The 16,589-nt window shown below is 43.2% G+C and overlaps 2 protein-coding genes across 8 annotated transcripts in view; both read left to right on the forward strand.

Moving 5' to 3' along the window:
- Positions 1–268: 268 nt before the first annotated feature.
- rnf6 (ring finger protein (C3H2C3 type) 6) lies at positions 269–7,767 on the forward strand. Its single transcript, XM_034862129.1, has 4 exons — positions 269–423; positions 1,527–1,682; positions 1,904–2,068; positions 4,093–7,767. The coding sequence occupies exons 1-4, from the start codon at positions 276–278 to the stop codon at positions 5,940–5,942; spliced, it is 2,319 nt and encodes a 772-aa protein (XP_034718020.1). The 5' UTR covers positions 269–275; the 3' UTR covers positions 5,943–7,767.
- A 1,042-nt stretch (positions 7,768–8,809) lies between these two features.
- The window catches only part of atp8a2 (ATPase phospholipid transporting 8A2), a 48,735-nt gene continuing 40,955 nt past the window's right edge, over positions 8,810–16,589 (forward strand). For 2 of the 7 annotated variants that reach the window (XM_034862734.1, XM_034862735.1), the window contains exons 1-3: positions 8,844–9,075; positions 11,441–11,548; positions 16,080–16,224. In XM_034862734.1, coding sequence (XP_034718625.1) covers positions 9,033–9,075; positions 11,441–11,548; positions 16,080–16,224 — 296 coding nt within the window. In that variant the 5' untranslated portion in view covers positions 8,844–9,032. Of the gene's footprint in view, positions 9,076–11,440; positions 11,549–12,336; positions 12,545–14,799; positions 15,344–16,046; positions 16,225–16,589 lie in introns of those variants that run through there. The other 5 variants (XR_004655355.1, XM_034862738.1, XM_034862737.1 and 2 more) reach the window with 5 other exon arrangements.

The following is a 16,589-nucleotide window of genomic DNA, read 5'->3' on the forward strand; positions in this document are numbered from 1 at the left end:
TCTGCTCCGAATGCTTAGAATGGGTTAGATGTAGATTACTGATTTCACAACGTTGTGCTGTGTACGATTGTATGATTATACATTTTGCTTAGATTTGAAATCTTGCAATGGATGTTGTAGGTGGCCTGGTCTAATCCATAGTGTAACAGCACCGCACTATTATATCTTTATAAAACGGCTGGAAATACTAGTTGCACTGTTTGCCTTTGAAACGCATAACTGGAGTACATTCGTTGCGCTCAGTGTACCCTTTCTTGGACAACAAACATTGAGCTATGCTGCAGATGTTGCGTTACCTAGGAACTAATGTACCCAGGGAGGTTGTTTTTGACGGACGATCTAATGTAGCACCACTGGTCCCATCTTGGTTTGAGAGAGAAGGGAGAGTAAAGCAAACCGTCCATATTATCGCTGCTTTGTCAGGTAGTAAACTCATTTTAATGTCATTGTCATCTCTTGTAAAACTATGCTAGGGTTAAGTTTTAACTTCCGTATACATCAACTGCTTCTTAAAACAGTTTGTCACATTTATATCTGAAGAGTTTATTCAGCCTCACAGCTCACCCAGCTAACACTAGTGTCGACGGACTGCTATTCGCTAACGTTAGATGTGCTAAATTGCTAGTGCTCGGTTAGCAACTAAAGCGTTGCGCATTCAAAATGACACTCCGCAGGCTTGAAAGGTCCAAAACTGGGTGTTGTGTTCGGGTGTACACGCAGTTAATCATTGCCAGGCATTAACATCTCGTTTATCTAATTCTGTCAGGAAGCTGGCAAGATTCTTTGTCTTTCCTTCTTTGCCCTGCGTTTACATGGACAAGACCTCCGTTTAGTTGATTGTGGCCCTCCTTTGTAGAGCAGTGATTGGACGTTTAGCGTGTCCGTCAATAACACTAGGCCTGGTGATTGGTGACTAACCAGGATGACAACGCCAGTTTTGTTGCTTTATTCCGTGGCCTTCCGTAGCTACTCTTGTAACTTGGCTAACATTAGCTCACAAGAAGACTACGTTGTTATTAGGATCATGATTGTCAGTTCCTTACATTGAATGAATTGAGCATTTATCCGCATGCTAAATTACATTCATTTACGGCGCTAGTCTTCGGACTAAACGTTAGCAAGAATACTCAGTATACTGAGTAGTAATACCAGTCTCTTGCTGGTGGAGTCTTTCGATAGAAAATGGATGGCGTCGTCTTAACTCGTCAATGGCTAGCGATTATTAATTAGCTAGCGATTATTAATTGTAAGGCTTTGGTAATCAAACAAATCTAACTTACATTTGTTTTTTGGCTCTAGTATATACTAAAACCCAGTATGAGTTATAGAGCCTTGGAAAGCATATGCTCTTTATCTTTCCAAAAGATAATCAAATAGTTGCTTAGTAAGTTGATCAACATATTGTAATCACATATAAGCATGCCCACTTGAACAGTGGAATTGCAGAGGTTCAATGGGTGACTTCAGCCCTTATTTTATGAATGCTAATTGTAACTGACTGACACCCTCTCTCATCTGTCTGCCAGCACTTTCCACGGTGATGGACCCTCCTGGTGGGGGAGACGAACGGCGGAGGCAGGCAGAGCGTCTTCGTCGGGAGGAAGCATACTATCACTTCATTAATGAATTGAGCGAAGAGGAGTACCGCCTAATGAGAGATAACAACTTGCTTGGCACTCCTGGTAAGGACGGACACACCTTGTTATCTTAACACACGGAATGCGATTGTCATTGTAGCCTTACTTGTCATGTTATTCAAACAGATGAAATTAACAACGTATACAATATGCCACAATGTATCAATGTATCAATAATCTGCTCTCACTATATTAACAAGGCTAATTGTTTGTGGCCTATTGTTGCTGACGGCACATCACAGCCTGCATGTTCATATGTTTCACAGGGGAGGTGACTGCTGAGGAGCTTCGGCAGCGGCTTGATGGCGCAAAAGAGCGCATGTCATCTCAGCCCCCTACTGAGCAGCGCTCACAGTCTACGGATTCTGGAGAACAGCAGGGCGGTAGTGGGGAGGGAGAGGAGAGAAGATCTGGAGGGAGACGAGGAGCAGGTAAGGACGAGGGTGAGGGATTTGTCAATATCTGATCTTTCCGAATTTGGCTTTCAGTAGTCTTGATTGAAGAAGAAGTAAAAAAACAATAACAGGACAAAAAGCTCTCATCTTGAATTCTGTGAAACTGGATCATTATAAAGAAATAGCCGTCATTAACCATTAACAGACAAGTAGTCAACAGAGTCTCAGTTAACCGAAACCCAGGAGGCTCAGACATACTTACTTTATTCTGCAGACTAGTACCGGTTGTGCAGCCATGATCTGCGGTGCATTGTAGCATGCTGTCATTTTCCCGAAACACAGCCGACACAAGTACAGTGGTCCGCGACGTTTATGTCTGAGCCTTTATCTACCGCATCAACCTGCAAGGTTGCGAAATGAATTGTCAGCTGTGTGTCTGCCTGGCTTACTTTGGCATCCGTATAGGAGGGCCAATTTAACCTGCCAGTCCTCAGCGATATAGATTGATGTATCACGTAAGTCTCCGTTGTAAGCAACGTCCAGCAGAGACCTAAAAGCACACAAAAAAAGAGCAGTTTTAAATGCAGCTTGCTAAGAAATAGATTTTACATCATTCAAAATCGTGGAATAACATTTTTATTTTAATAACTGTTTGATAGTGTTAATTGGTCAAAAATGGTATTGTTGGTTAACAGAAACGGTTAATCGTTAACGTGCCTTTAAATAAATTAACATTTTTCATTCATTATTTAGAAAAAATATTGATGCAAGGTTTAAACCTGTACATGTGTAATGACAATAAAATTATTATTATTTAAATAAAATTATCTATCCATCTAAACAAGGTTGCAGCTAGGGCTGAAACAATTCATCCAGTTATTTAATTACTGAAAATCATTGTGGCAAAGAAGGCTTTGTTTAATTAATTTAACTAAATAAATAAAGCCTACCGCAGGGCTCAACGCTAACTTTTTAAAGTGGTTGCTGGTTTGGCAACCAGGCATCAGCTTTTGGTTGCCAGTATTGACAGTACGGTTGCCATGTTTTAAACTGCCTATATGTAGAGCAATTCATGTCTTGTGTAACTATACCACTTATTTTAATAATGAAACAATGAGACCAAGTACTACTGTGTGTCTTTTAGCTCATAGCTGTAGCGGCAGACGGTTGGACGTACCGCTGTTGGAAATCTCTACAGCAAAACACATTCACATTTTCCCACCGTTAAGCTGTCGGCATTTGAACCATGTCGTTGTAGCTAACGGTAGGCTAACAATACCTGCTGCCAAGTGGAACTTGTTATTAGTGTTTACTAGCGTGACATGCAGCGTGGGTTCTGTTGCCTCTAACGTCTATTTCAGAGCATCAGAGAGCAGGGCAGACATTTAGATGGCACTGAAAACCGCGTTGGTAATCCGTCAGGTAGATACCGGGCACAGGTACCATATTAACACCGGATTTTAACATGGGCCGTTAACTTAAACAGAAATTGCGTTGCCTGTGTTTTTTCACGGCAAATGCACGTTCATAAATCCCACTTTAGGCAGTGTCCTCATTTAGGATCCTGGTTCCCTGAGGGTAGGATCTCCTCTTGGCCTGGTGTATCCGGTAACTTATTCCTGACCTCAACAGAGAGAAATGGTCTGGGTGGTTTGGATCTTGAATTATTCTTCTAGTCTTTTTTTTTTTTTTTTTGCAGCAGCACCTGTGTAAATATCCTTTAAGCAGGGTACGGCACCAACTATTGTATGTTCAGCCGCATTAACCACTTATTTACTATTGCTTTTTACAAAAACATAAGTGCGTCTTATCAGATTACTAAATTAATCGATGGAATAATCTGTAGAATGCTTAACTACTATAATAATCGATAGCTGCAGACCTAGTTGCAACACAACTTTGTTTGATTTGTGATTCTGGTTTAGCCTGGCAACAAACATCCTGGAAGTGCAGGCTTTGAGTAAGGTATGGAACAGACAGGGTTTCCTTCTACAAGAGAGTAGATTCTGGGATGAATACATGTTAGTTTACAGACTTACCCATGTTTGTTTTTTTTACAGGGGGCCAAGAGCCAGGAGCAGAAACTTCTAATGGTGACTCATTACTGGAGTGGCTTAACACTTTCAGACGCACTGGTAATGCCACCCGCAGTGGCCAGAGTGGCAACCAAACATGGCGTGCGGTCAGTCGGACCAACCCTAACAGTGGAGAGTTCCGCTTTAGCCTGGAGATCAACATTAACCATGATCAGCCAGAGCCGGGAGAGCATAATGACACTGTAGACACTGCAGAGCTGCCAGTGACGGCCCCAAACACAATTTCACCTTCTATACGTACTACTTCCTCTTACTCCAACCCTCGCCCTTCATCCACACCAAGGCCAGTCCCGTACCCCACCCCCCGCCCAGCCCTTAGTAGGAGGATGCAGACAAGGCGCACACGCAGCAGCACTACCACTCTTTCTATGGGCCCCCCGGCACTTTCAGCACCAGTGGCCACCCCAGCTGATGCCCAGAGGAGAAATGCCACTTTACAGTCTTTAGCACCACCTCCTACTGTTCCTAACCCTCTTCTTGATCATACTACCCCTTCCCAACATCCACCCCTGAATGTAGAAGTAGAGCGGGGCAGTGATGATATGTCTGCTTCTATAGACTGTCCCCGTGTGTCAACACAGTCTGGGTCTCATACCCCAACAGGACACGAATCACGTGGCAGTAGGACTCGATCCCGTGGTCGTGCACGCAGGGCTGCAGCAAGGGGTGGAGTTTCATCCCGCTTGTCAAGGCGCAGCCGTTCCCCCTTGCACAGAATACCTGTTGCCAGTACCACTCCACCATCAAGCAGTGGTGTCAGTGGCTCTAGCATCCACACTGCTGAACCAGGCAATGGCACAAGCTCCGTTTCCATGGAGAGCGGAGAGGCTGTTTCAGAACCTGCAGCTCCAACCGAGCCAGCTGTAGAGACAGTAGAACGCGAAAGTGAATCGCATGTAGTAGGAGCAGGAAGTTCCGCGGTGCGGCGGCACCCAACCATCATGTTGGACCTGCAGGTGAGAAGGATCCGACCTGGTGAAAACCGCGATCGGGACAGCATCGCCAACAGAACGCGTTCTCGTGCCCGGGTTGCTGAGAATACTGTCACATTTGAAAGTGACAGTGGTGGATTCAGACGCACCATCTCCCGCTCTGAGCGAGCTGGGATCCGCACCTATGTGAGCACTATCCGTATTCCACTTAGGCGCATCAGTGAGACGGGCCTGGTGGAGCCCAACTCCACTGCTCTGCGCTCCATCTTGCGCCAGATCATGACCGGATTTGGGGAGCTGAGTTCCCTAATGGAGACAGAGGCTGATTCTGAAACTGTTGCCCCTATCCACACAGACGCTAGTGTTTCAAATAGTAGCATAAGCCCACCCGGTCGTCTACACGCAAATGAAAGCGAAGCGGGCCATGTTGGTACAGGTGGGGTAGATCAGGAGAGGGTGGGGCTGGTGGGTAGTGAGGAAGACCAGGGTGGACAGGCTAGGCTCGGAGGAGGGGTACTAAGCACTACAGAGGGACGAGCGACCAGCAGAGACACCAACAACCTGGTAGAAAATGGTACTCTACCCATCCTGCGGCTGGCACACTTCTTCTTGCTCAACGACGAGGAGGATGATGAACACCCAAGGGGCCTGACCAAAGAGCAGATTGACAATCTATCCACGCGTACCTATGGACAGGCAAACCTGGAGGGGGAGATGGGTCGTGCGTGCAGTGTTTGCATCAATGAGTATGCCCAAGGCAACAAGCTGCGCCGCCTGCCCTGCTCCCACGAGTTCCACATCCACTGCATTGACCGCTGGCTCTCTGAAAACAACACCTGCCCCATCTGCAGGCAGCCCATACTCGCAGTGCACCATGACTGACCTATTTGCTCACAAACACAACTATCAAGTTCCTGGCTGGCTGAACTGAGCAGACCCAAGTGGGCTTTGCATGTACATAGAGCTTTCATGGTTTCATTTTTTTGAAAATATCCATTGTGTTCAAGAAGGTTGAACCAAAAGTGCGGAAAAGGAAACTATAAATGCAGAGAAAAAACAAAACTTTATTTTTTTAGACCGTTTGTGTTCAGCAACCTATTACTGTTTTATTTCCTTCTTTCTATGACCTGTTTCACTGGTCTCTGTCACTAAGCTCAAGAAGTCTATGTCAATGGATGGCATTAATGCTTAAGGAGCTCCTGTAGCTGCTGCTGACTAGTCTCACTTTAACTCTTTAATGTCTGATACATGTGACGTCTCTTTGTCACTACTGGATTTCACAAATCACTTCTAGACTTGATTTATTCCGTATAAGCTGTAAATAACTCACCACTGCTTGTATTTAAGGGTTTTGAAGCAAGCCGCTCCTCACATGCCATCTGTTTTAAAATGGAAGCAATTTTAACATTCACCATTTTAAAGCTTTCAACATTCATTTTAAAGTGTCCCTTTACAGTTGGTTAAGAATTGTATGATTTATTAGGATGTGTGTGAGCTATGTATTTAATTTTGAAATAAGTTTTATTCTGTATGTCTAGTAGAATTTGTTTAAGCCCTTTCCATACACTTGTTCCATATAATTGCAATACAGAATTCATCCGTAGAAGTCACCCACTAAAATCCACCACTTTGCAATCTTTAACATTACACAAATGAGCAGCACAATTCAAGTTAAATGCAAAAGGCATGTGATAATCAGGAATTCCGAGATGTAATGTAATGTAATGAGTTGTGCATTACAGAGAGAAACTACCATATTGCTTGTTTTGCTGTTCATTGATGTTTACATTATTATGCCTGATTATCATCTCCACTTAAAAACAAAGTCTTGTTTACCCTGAAATGAATGTTTCTTCTTGGTTCCTGTTGCTATTCCATGCCTAACAGACACCCTGGGTTTTGTGTCATGAAGACGCATTGAGTAGTTAGCCTGGAGCATAAATTAAAAAACAAAAATAGATTTTCAGGAGTGTTTACAGTTGTCCAGCTAACTCCCAAATCCTTCTTTGTGAAATAGGTGCAGGGAAAGCGTTGATGTTTGGAGCATTTGCTGCAGCTCTGGCTCCAAAACTTTTTTTTCTGTCACAGTGGAACGGTTGCAGTCTATTTCATTGCCAGTGCAACACCTGAATGAAGCAGTGTTAGTATGATAATCCTGTACACTCTTTATGGTTTGTCTTTACATTACATGTGCAGATATTGGCATTTCTAGTGTAGCACAAGCACAATTCTTTAGCTGAATCACCTAGGCAGTGTGTTGCCACCACGGTCACTTTGTACATCAACAGTACACAGGAATTACTACATCTCCGCAGTTAATATGTCACTAATAAAACTGCAGGAATAATGCAGTTTAGTATGTGAGAGTGGGGTTAGTTTGTATGGTTTAATTGTGTGTGCATGTGAGTTTGTGCGGGTTCTGAAGGAAAGGGCAATTGTCCCAGTAAACCTGGTTCTGAGAAGGCTTCTGTTCAGCTTATGTCCAGTTTGAGAGTTAGAAGGTTGTGGCCATTAAGTTCAGAAGTGAATATTTATTCTGTTCCTATTTAATAAGATGGAAATCAACTTTTGGAATATGTATTATGTTACAATGTGATGAGAGTAAACAGTTAAGATAAATATGTTACTATGTAATAAAATTAAGACATGGATTTTCTTCTCTGCTCCTTAACAATGGAATAAAATGCATCTTTGATATGCCTGGAAATCTGGTGGATATACTGTTGTGTGAGTACCAACAAGGTACTTTTATTTAGCGTAGCCATATAGCGAAAAAAAAATTGCATTTGAACAAATCAATCCTACATAATACAAGTGGATTATGCTGCACTGCATGCGTGATTTTAAACGTACATCGCCGTAAAACTGTCTCCTTTGGGGTGAGTAGCTAGCTAGCTAGCTAGCTTAATCCTCAGAATGTCTAGCTAACGTCAAAGTTATTCCTTTGATGCTTTCTCATTCCCATCAAGGTTAGGTTACCTCCAAGGGTTACTAACGTTGAAAGCCAGCTATCCTCTCACAAATTACGTGTTTCTGTTGGATCTATTTTTCGGCTTCCTCCAAGATAATTATTTTTCATATATAAAAACCTGCGATACAAAAATCTTTGACGCTACATCTGTGTTAGTAAGTTTGTTAATTTAGCTCTTATTTTTTTTGATGAAATGTTTAAAAAACAAATCAGTTGTAACCATAGACTTTATATTATTATTTGTTGTTCATTATTAGTCTATGGTATAGCGCTAACCTTGTAGGCTACTTCGCGCCCAGAAGCCGGTCCACTGCGCGTGATGCCCGTCCCTATAGCTCAACTCAAATGAACCAACTGAGGAAGTTTGGCAGTTGTCCTCCAAAATAAGGGTTTACAGATTTCTTACGGAGACGTAAATTATAGGCTACTTTTGAACTCTGACTGTTGACTCATGATAAAAGCATGTACAGTCCATGTTTGAACTCACGTGTGAAATGCATGGTAGAAATTGATGGTTCAATTAATTATTTGGTTTATAAAATCACAGAATATTGTAAGATGATCTTTACAAATTTCTGAACCAAGTTGACCTATTGTTTTGTTCCACGCATTGTCGAAACCCGAAATATGTACAGTATGTAAAACATAGAAAAGCAACAAAAGTTCACAATGAATAGGCTGAAAACAATGAACCTACCATATATTTATATTTAGGCTGGAAAGATTAATGTTTGGAGTCTCTATTACGTACTTTATTTCGAAAATATTGACCGAAAGTAGCCCGCTTCCGCCTGCTCTTTCTTTAACTGTCTATGGTGTCGCTCGATGCTGCCTGTTCCCCGTATTACTCCGCGGTCCAGCCGAGAAATAATGGTCCATGAGCAGCAGCGGACGCCGCCTGAGCACGAAGCAGCATTCCCCTGCTCTCGGTGAGCCATGAGCATGCCACCGCTCCGGCCTCCTCCTCCAAGCTTCATCGACAGTCGTTTGCCACCAGCAAGATGTATTTCAACCGGAGGGCCAAGAAGATACACAGTGAGGGAGGTAAGCTAAAATACAAAAAACATACAAACACCATATTTAAATTTTGGTCAGTCGAGGTTTCGCTCGCCGCTTAACTAACGCTAGCTAACATGTCACCGTAAAATCGTATTTGTCGGGTTTATTTCAGTGTTGATAACAGACCTGTAATTATAAAGCGGCCTATTTACTTGTGCGTATTTGATATATGTGCTTGGCATAACGGGATCGGTGTTGTCCGAGACTGCGACATGCATGTGGCGTTATTCGCTGTATCGCTATTTATCCTCCAGTCTCGCTCGTTTTTTTGGCCCCAGTTGGGGATGCAAGGGCAAGCAGACTGCAGGTGCCTGCTTCAAGTAGCGTCGTCTATCCTGTATAGCCTATGCTTTTATTATATAGGCTTATAAGTGGAGGGATTAGTGCTGTGCCTTAACATCACGAAAAGATACCAACATATGTATTCTTGATAGGGTGAATGTGCGCCTTTTGTGTGACCTTTTCACTTTTAATGGAGTGTATTTCCCATGGCAACACTGGTGTTATATAATGTTGTAGCAACAGCCTCATGTATTTAGACTTCCGGAATCGCATCATATGGGACATTTTCGTATGGATTGTCTCGCCTTAGTCATGCCATATCGAAATATTATAAGGAATATACTTTTTTTTTGCATTTAAAAAGTCAAACCCAAGCTCACATAAATAGGTCCAAGAACAGCTGATTACCTCACAGACTTCAAAATGCACGTGACATCCTAATGAGCGCTCCTTATTCTGAAAGCATCCAGAAATGAATCTGACCTGACCCGAATGCCATTCACATCCAGAGCCTGGATTTACATCACTGCTCTTTACACACTCATGTGTTGGAAAGAGATGGTGAATGAACCGAGGCTGTTAATTTAAATAAATCCCCAATGACAAACTGTACAGTGATGGCTATTGTCTTATTTTTTGGGAGAAATGCCTGAGATTCTCCTTAGAGTAGGAATTGGAGAGAGGATGGGGATGTTTAAACACAAAGCTGCATCGGACAATTCAACACATGGCAAACAGACATCGGATTGTCCTGGAAGAGAGGAGCATGTGTTTGGCTCATCCAGTGGCTTTTAATAGTGACTGACACACATTGTCGTGGCTGCTTTGCTGCAGATTCCAGAAATAGAAAGCAGGCAAATTGTGAGCAGAGATGAGCGCCAACTGGGCCACACTGTCTTCAGGCCAAGGTTTCCCAGATCCATAATGTATTTGTTGTTAAAAAAATTATATAACACTGGATCTTTTTGCACATTTTGACCAAAAGACAGGTCGAAACCTTCACAGAACTAGTTCCAAAAGGTAGACGCATACATTTTTGATAGTATAGTGAAAAGAAGTACATAAGTTCTTGCTTTTTAGCCATCAGAATTATTTTTTCTGTTAGTCAGAAAAACACAAATATAAAGAAAAATACTGTCGGATGGTCTCACAAATGAGCCACCCCGCTGTTGTCAGTTGTGTGTTTTTACATGTCTATTATGCAATATTGACCTATCCATGCGGGTAGAGCGCCTCAGTTTTCTTCTTGTTTGTAACAGATCAATTAATTTGCTGCCTTTACTGTAATCTAATGAAGCCTGACCTCTTGATCTACCAATCTGTCACATTCCCTTGAAAAATTCCAAACACATCAACACACAGAGTGGTATTTGTATTTGTTTGTATTTAAGAAAACTATAAATGGTAGGTGAGACAAACTACAACATTATGTATTATTTGTCATGTTTCTAATGGCACCTTCAACACACAAGTTAACTACTCACAAAAACATAAAGCCCTTCTCACATTAGTTGAGAAAGCACATTGTATCTCAGAAAAAAAGGTATTTTAGCATTCTGTCCCAGTATGGAGCTAAACAAACTGTAATGACGTTTTTGCAAATTGTCTTGGATGGTTTATAGGATTTCTATTTAAATGTAAGGGCACATCTTGTCCCTGTGTTGATAGTGTGTAGTTTATGCAAGTCATGTAGCTCAGCCAACTGTCGACAATACATCTGTTTTGAAAAGATAATGACTGGTTGTCATGGCTGCCAAGCTACTGAAGATGCCATTTGGGAGATAGAGAGGCCTAATTAATTGCAGCAATTATGCATTTACATAAGTTGGACACAGGGGGGCACTCCCGCACAAGCTACAAGGTTTTGGTCAAGTCCATGTCTGTGAGCATCTCTTCATGCCTACAGGCAGGCTTGAATACCAGTTCACTATTTATGCTTCCAGCGACTGCCACATACAAACACATTTAAAGTTCCGTTATTGTGTGCCACAGTGTGCGGTATGTTTATATTGACTTCTTGTCTTGTGTGTGTTATTTTCTCCTGCCGCGGCCTCGCTGGTGCCCACAGAGCAGTTAGTGTTGACCACCATTAGGCAGGAGGCTTCTGAACTGCAGGACCCAGGCGAGGGCGCCAGCGCTACCATGCGTGTCTGCCTCACAGACAGGTTTGACAAAAGTGAGTTTGCTCGAATTAGACTGGATGACGCCCCATTTGTGTCCCGAGTCCCAAGGTGCATGTGGCCAAGCGGCCAACAACTAGGAGCAGGTGTTTCCCAACCCCCGGCCCTCAAGAGCTACATTGTCTGGTTACTTGCTAGAGAGTCTCTGGTTCTTATTTGAAAAGGTTAAGACATGATATTTTTCTGTGGACCCTGAATAATCTGTAGCTCAGTGGGGCCTGGAGTGATGAATGCTGAACAGGCATTGAACCTTTCACTGCATGTGCTTGTAGAAAGTGCGGTGGCCACTCATGTCAGACCATGCTGACGAAGACAGATGGATATGCACTGGGGTCTTCAAGCAAAACATTCAATGTGAACACATGCATGCTGTTGAACACAGCACATGCTTTTGTGGACATGGCATGCCTGAAAAGAGCATGTACATGAACACTGCTGCATCTGTGTATGACACATAACTGGCTGAGCTGGATTTAGAGAGGAAACGGGGGAGTAGCAGCATGTTGGGGCCTTGCATGTTTTTGGGCAATAAAAGATGAATGTTCACCGGTTTGTGTGTGCATGTGTGTGTGCGTGTGTGACAGAGTGCCCATAAAACTGTCAATGTAAGTGTGTATGTGCATATGCATACATTAGTGTAGTGTGTGTGTTTGAGTGCGTGCTGCAGTGTCACCTGTAGGATTATGAGGTTATGGATTAGCAGCAGGTGAAGTTGCAGAGCAGACACAGAAGGGATTACCATGCTTGTTCAATCGGCTCGTAAGAGGCTTTCTTGCCTTACTTCCTACTCTGTTACGGTGGCATATGGACCCACTGGGTCTGCATGAGGCTAGGTCAACCAGGACCTGCAAATGCTTGAGGCTAGGTCAACCAGAACCTGCAAATGCTTGAGGCTAGGTCAGCCAGGACCTGCAAATCGGGCCTGCGGGTCACCTAGGAGACCAGGACAGCCATGGGACGTAGGGTTCATCCAGACAGACGACGCTTTGTTGGTAATGCTTTTCTGACATCACTGCAGGGTTGTGGCCTGGACAGAACCATGTGGGGAAAGATAATTCATTCTTTTAATTGGCGATGTCTCAGAGTGAGGAAAACAAAACATGCTGGGATAAAATATGCATAGGATATGCAAGATACTCTGATTTTGCATGCTTATTTCAGCTCTCGGCTGTGTTTAGAAGATGTGAAGTGCATCTCTATTAGACATGATTTAATTCAACATGTAAGCATCTCCACAAGTTATATTTGTGCCATTGAAAACACAATTCTGGCGGTTGCGCTATTTAACACAGTTGTTGACGAAGACACCATGATAGTGACTGTTTCGTGAGTGAAGCCTAGGGCACAGCACCAAGGCAGACCGTCTGGTGAAATATGCTCTGCCATACTGGAAAATGTAGATGAATTATGCAGCCTGTCTTCATCCATTATTCAATAGACTAGCCTGCTTTTAACAGTGAAACTTTGGCTCCAGGCCAAGGCAACTTTGGCTCAGACCAAAACCAAAAGTTAATACTCCGTATTAAGATACTATAAAGCTTGTGAATAGAACAATCTTCTTCCAATGACATACATGATGGATTTAATTGTCTGCATTTTCAGACTGCATTGCCCTTGTTCTGCTTACTGAAACAGGTGATTTTATCTGCCCACTGTTTAAAATGTGTTTGGTTTAATAGACTTCTAATGACCAGTATTCATGTTAGAGAGATAGTAAAGGGGCTATTAAAATGTTCTACATATGGATGGAAGTTTGGCTAATTAATGCATTAGATTGTTTTTAAGAAAGGGAACACTTTTTGCTTTGACCTCACCAACCAAATGGGTAGCTGCTAGTCTCGCTAGCAGGGTATGAGATCAGTGTTTATTGTGGGCAGATCAGTCTAGTCTTACCTGTTTTAACCGCAGGTTATCAGATCTATGGGACCTGTACAGCTAGCCTGGGTTCTTCATGTGTAATTGACCTGGCTGTGCTCTGCTGGGGTTTGCTGCTGACTCATTGGTGGCAAATCAGTAATGAGTTACGGAGGTGACTGCGCCTCTACTCCATCAGAGATGAGTAACTGAGACATTGATCTTCTCAGAAATGAATCACAGCTGAAGTGGGCTGCTGAGAAATTGATCTGCTTTGAAAGGTAGGGCTAAGAGAGGGTGAGGAGTACAATTTTAAGGAGCTCTGTACGAATAGAAGTATGCAACAAGACATAGAAAAAGTAGTCAGTTCATTAGGCAGGAGAAAAAGGTTTAAAAAGTAAAGGGGACTGCTTTCTGACAGAAAAGGAACAATGACATTCCAGGTAACAATGTGCATCGCCCTTCACTACCTTTCAACATTATGTCATCCTTAATCATTTCCTTACAATCACTCACTGTCTTGATTGACCCCAGTGCCATTTGCAGTGTTTGCTGAGCTGTGATTGTGACTTATAGTTCTGTAGGTCCATAGGTAATAGCCTAGTTAGAGACATAGAGATGAGGGATAGGCTGCTTATTATCATTTGGCTTGGATCGACTTTGACCCAGGCTCTCTGCCTTGTGCAGACACTATGTGGGCAGTTGTGGGTTTTTTAACAGCGTTATCAAGATCTCATGCAGGTTTCTTTTGCAGTGGTATAATGGCAATGAAATATACTACAATAAAAAAACTAAAAGTATACCTCCTAATAATACAAAAAACAAATAAATACCTCCAATTTAAATAATAATAAGTAATGTAATTATCATAGCTGTTTCCTGTAAACACACACATCCTAATGCCTCTTTAAAAAGAAAAATGGAAGTTTGATGTGTCAATAGCCTGACTGGTTTTTGTATGGGTGGTTTTACAATTCCTCGCCAACTTGAGAACAATAAGCTTGAGTGTAATATAATGATATTTTGGTTATTGATGAGGGGAAAGAATGACCCGGGTTGTAGTGCTTTAGAAATAGAGTTTCAGTACTGCGGAAATTCAATCTGCTAAACCCTGACAGTGCTTATTTGTTTCTAAATTATTTATTCAATTAGCCTGTTGTTGTTTTAACTTACAGCCTCATTCACAGAAAGACACAGACACAATGCACAGATGCCAAGAACTGAAACAGATATCCCCCACAAAAAATAAAGCCTACAATAATCCCATGATAGAGCTCACCATATATTAACAGCTAATAACTACAGGCACACTTCAAGGGCCTTTTGGGAATAGAATGATCAGAATGAGTGGCTTACCTGTGGGTTGTCAGATAAATGCATTCTAGGCAATATTCTAAAATGTTATCTCATTACTGGAGATGCAGTATTAAACAAACTATATGCATATATGCAAACTAATGAGAAGGATGTAAAGAAAACCTGAAGTGAGTGAACACTGTTGTTGCGAAGGCATCACAGTGGAGGGGAAGCGACATGAGATGATCTCCTGATGGATGGTTCCTGCTTTAGGGGACGTTATTTGACCCATCTGCCTGACCACAAGAACTTAAGGCGATACCAGGCTTCTGGCCCTTTAAAAGTGGAGTCCCGGCTTTGCCCCTCTGCAGCACTGAAGGAGCTCCATATGGCTTCCTCTTGTTGTCTGCACTGGCAGCAGTGAGTCGCTCAGTCGGCATCAAATCAGAGGGAGGAGATCGTTCAAATCGCGCCCAATAAAGGCTTCTCGACGCGGCAGGTGGCCAGATGACTCGGCTGCGGAGCTCGGCGTGGCAGTATCTTTCACCAGGGCCGGGAGCTTCCTCTGCAGCAAGGCCGAAGGAGGAGAGAGGAGACACGGGCGTGCTGCTGCTGCTGCTGCTGCATCTGTCCTCGCCCAGGTTCGCTGTTGTTGTACCAGCTGAGTAAACTGTGGCGTCCAGACCTGTTTGCATTGCTCTCACTAACCCAGCACTGTCCCCGCAGAACTATACATGCACATTATTCCGTCATTGGGCGCACTCGAGGAAGAAAGATGCCCCGCTCCTGGAGCTCATGCGGGGGTGAATGAGCGACGCTCACGACGCTTTAAAATGGTTGGAGATGACAAAGCCAGGCGGGCTGAGAGGCTGGGTGTTGCATCCTATTCTGTCACTTTTGGGTGTGATCATATTTTTTTAATTTTTTTTGCCTTAATGACGGCCAGGATGTGCGCCGGGTCTTCTCTGTGTTACATGTGGACAAGTTGACGTGCTGATAAAACAGACAAACTCGGTGTGTTTGTTCGCCATTGTGCATCCCTCAGCACATCCATTATACGCGGGGGGTCCCGTGGGCGTCGCGAAACGCTCGTGTGCATTGATGGTACCTACATAATAATACAGGACTGAAAGAGAAGGGAGGTGTTTATAACGGGAAACGTCATTGAATCGAGCCCGGCTTCAGCAGACATCAGCATACAGTAGCCTCAAGTACTAATTGGTCGCCTTTGGTTTTGAACCGTAAACCACCTCTCCCGTCTATGTCTCTCTGTCTTTCTCTCTCTCTCTCTCCCTCGGTCTCTCTCTCTATCTCTGTCTCACTGTCTCGCATTCACTCACTCAGCCTCGCCTCTCTCCCATCAATCCTACGGTGCAGGAGCTGCTTGCTCGTCCGGCGGTTACCGCAAGGCAGATGATGAGATGTCCGGGACCACTTCCCAGGCGGATCCCATAGACGCCACCGCGCGGACGGTGCTGCTCAACCGGCCACAGAATACCAAGTTCTGCGACAACCATGTCAGGTAGGTGTCACTCTGGGCTTTTACCGACAGCACGTTTTCATCGTGATGCATGTTTTGTGGCTTGTATCATGCACTGATTTGTACGGTGAGTACACTGGAAGTGAAATAGTAGCCCACTTGATGTACAGCCAGTAGAAAGAATAGATCAAAAGTAATTTCATGTTTTAATTTTTTTTTTTTTCAGAAATTTTACTTTGTGCTTAATTACCATACCAGAGTATACATAGCACCAGATTTATGAAACCTTTGGTCACCTTATCTGATACTTTTTTTTATTTTTGTGTACTCAGAGGGAGATATATTTACTTTAAAACAAGTTGTTCGCCTGCCTGAGGACAGGGTTCAGGGTCCGCTTGTGGGGATTC

Source organism: Etheostoma cragini, chromosome 22, assembly GCF_013103735.1.
Source record: "Etheostoma cragini isolate CJK2018 chromosome 22, CSU_Ecrag_1.0, whole genome shotgun sequence".
Taxonomy (NCBI): Eukaryota; Metazoa; Chordata; class Actinopteri; order Perciformes; family Percidae; genus Etheostoma; species Etheostoma cragini.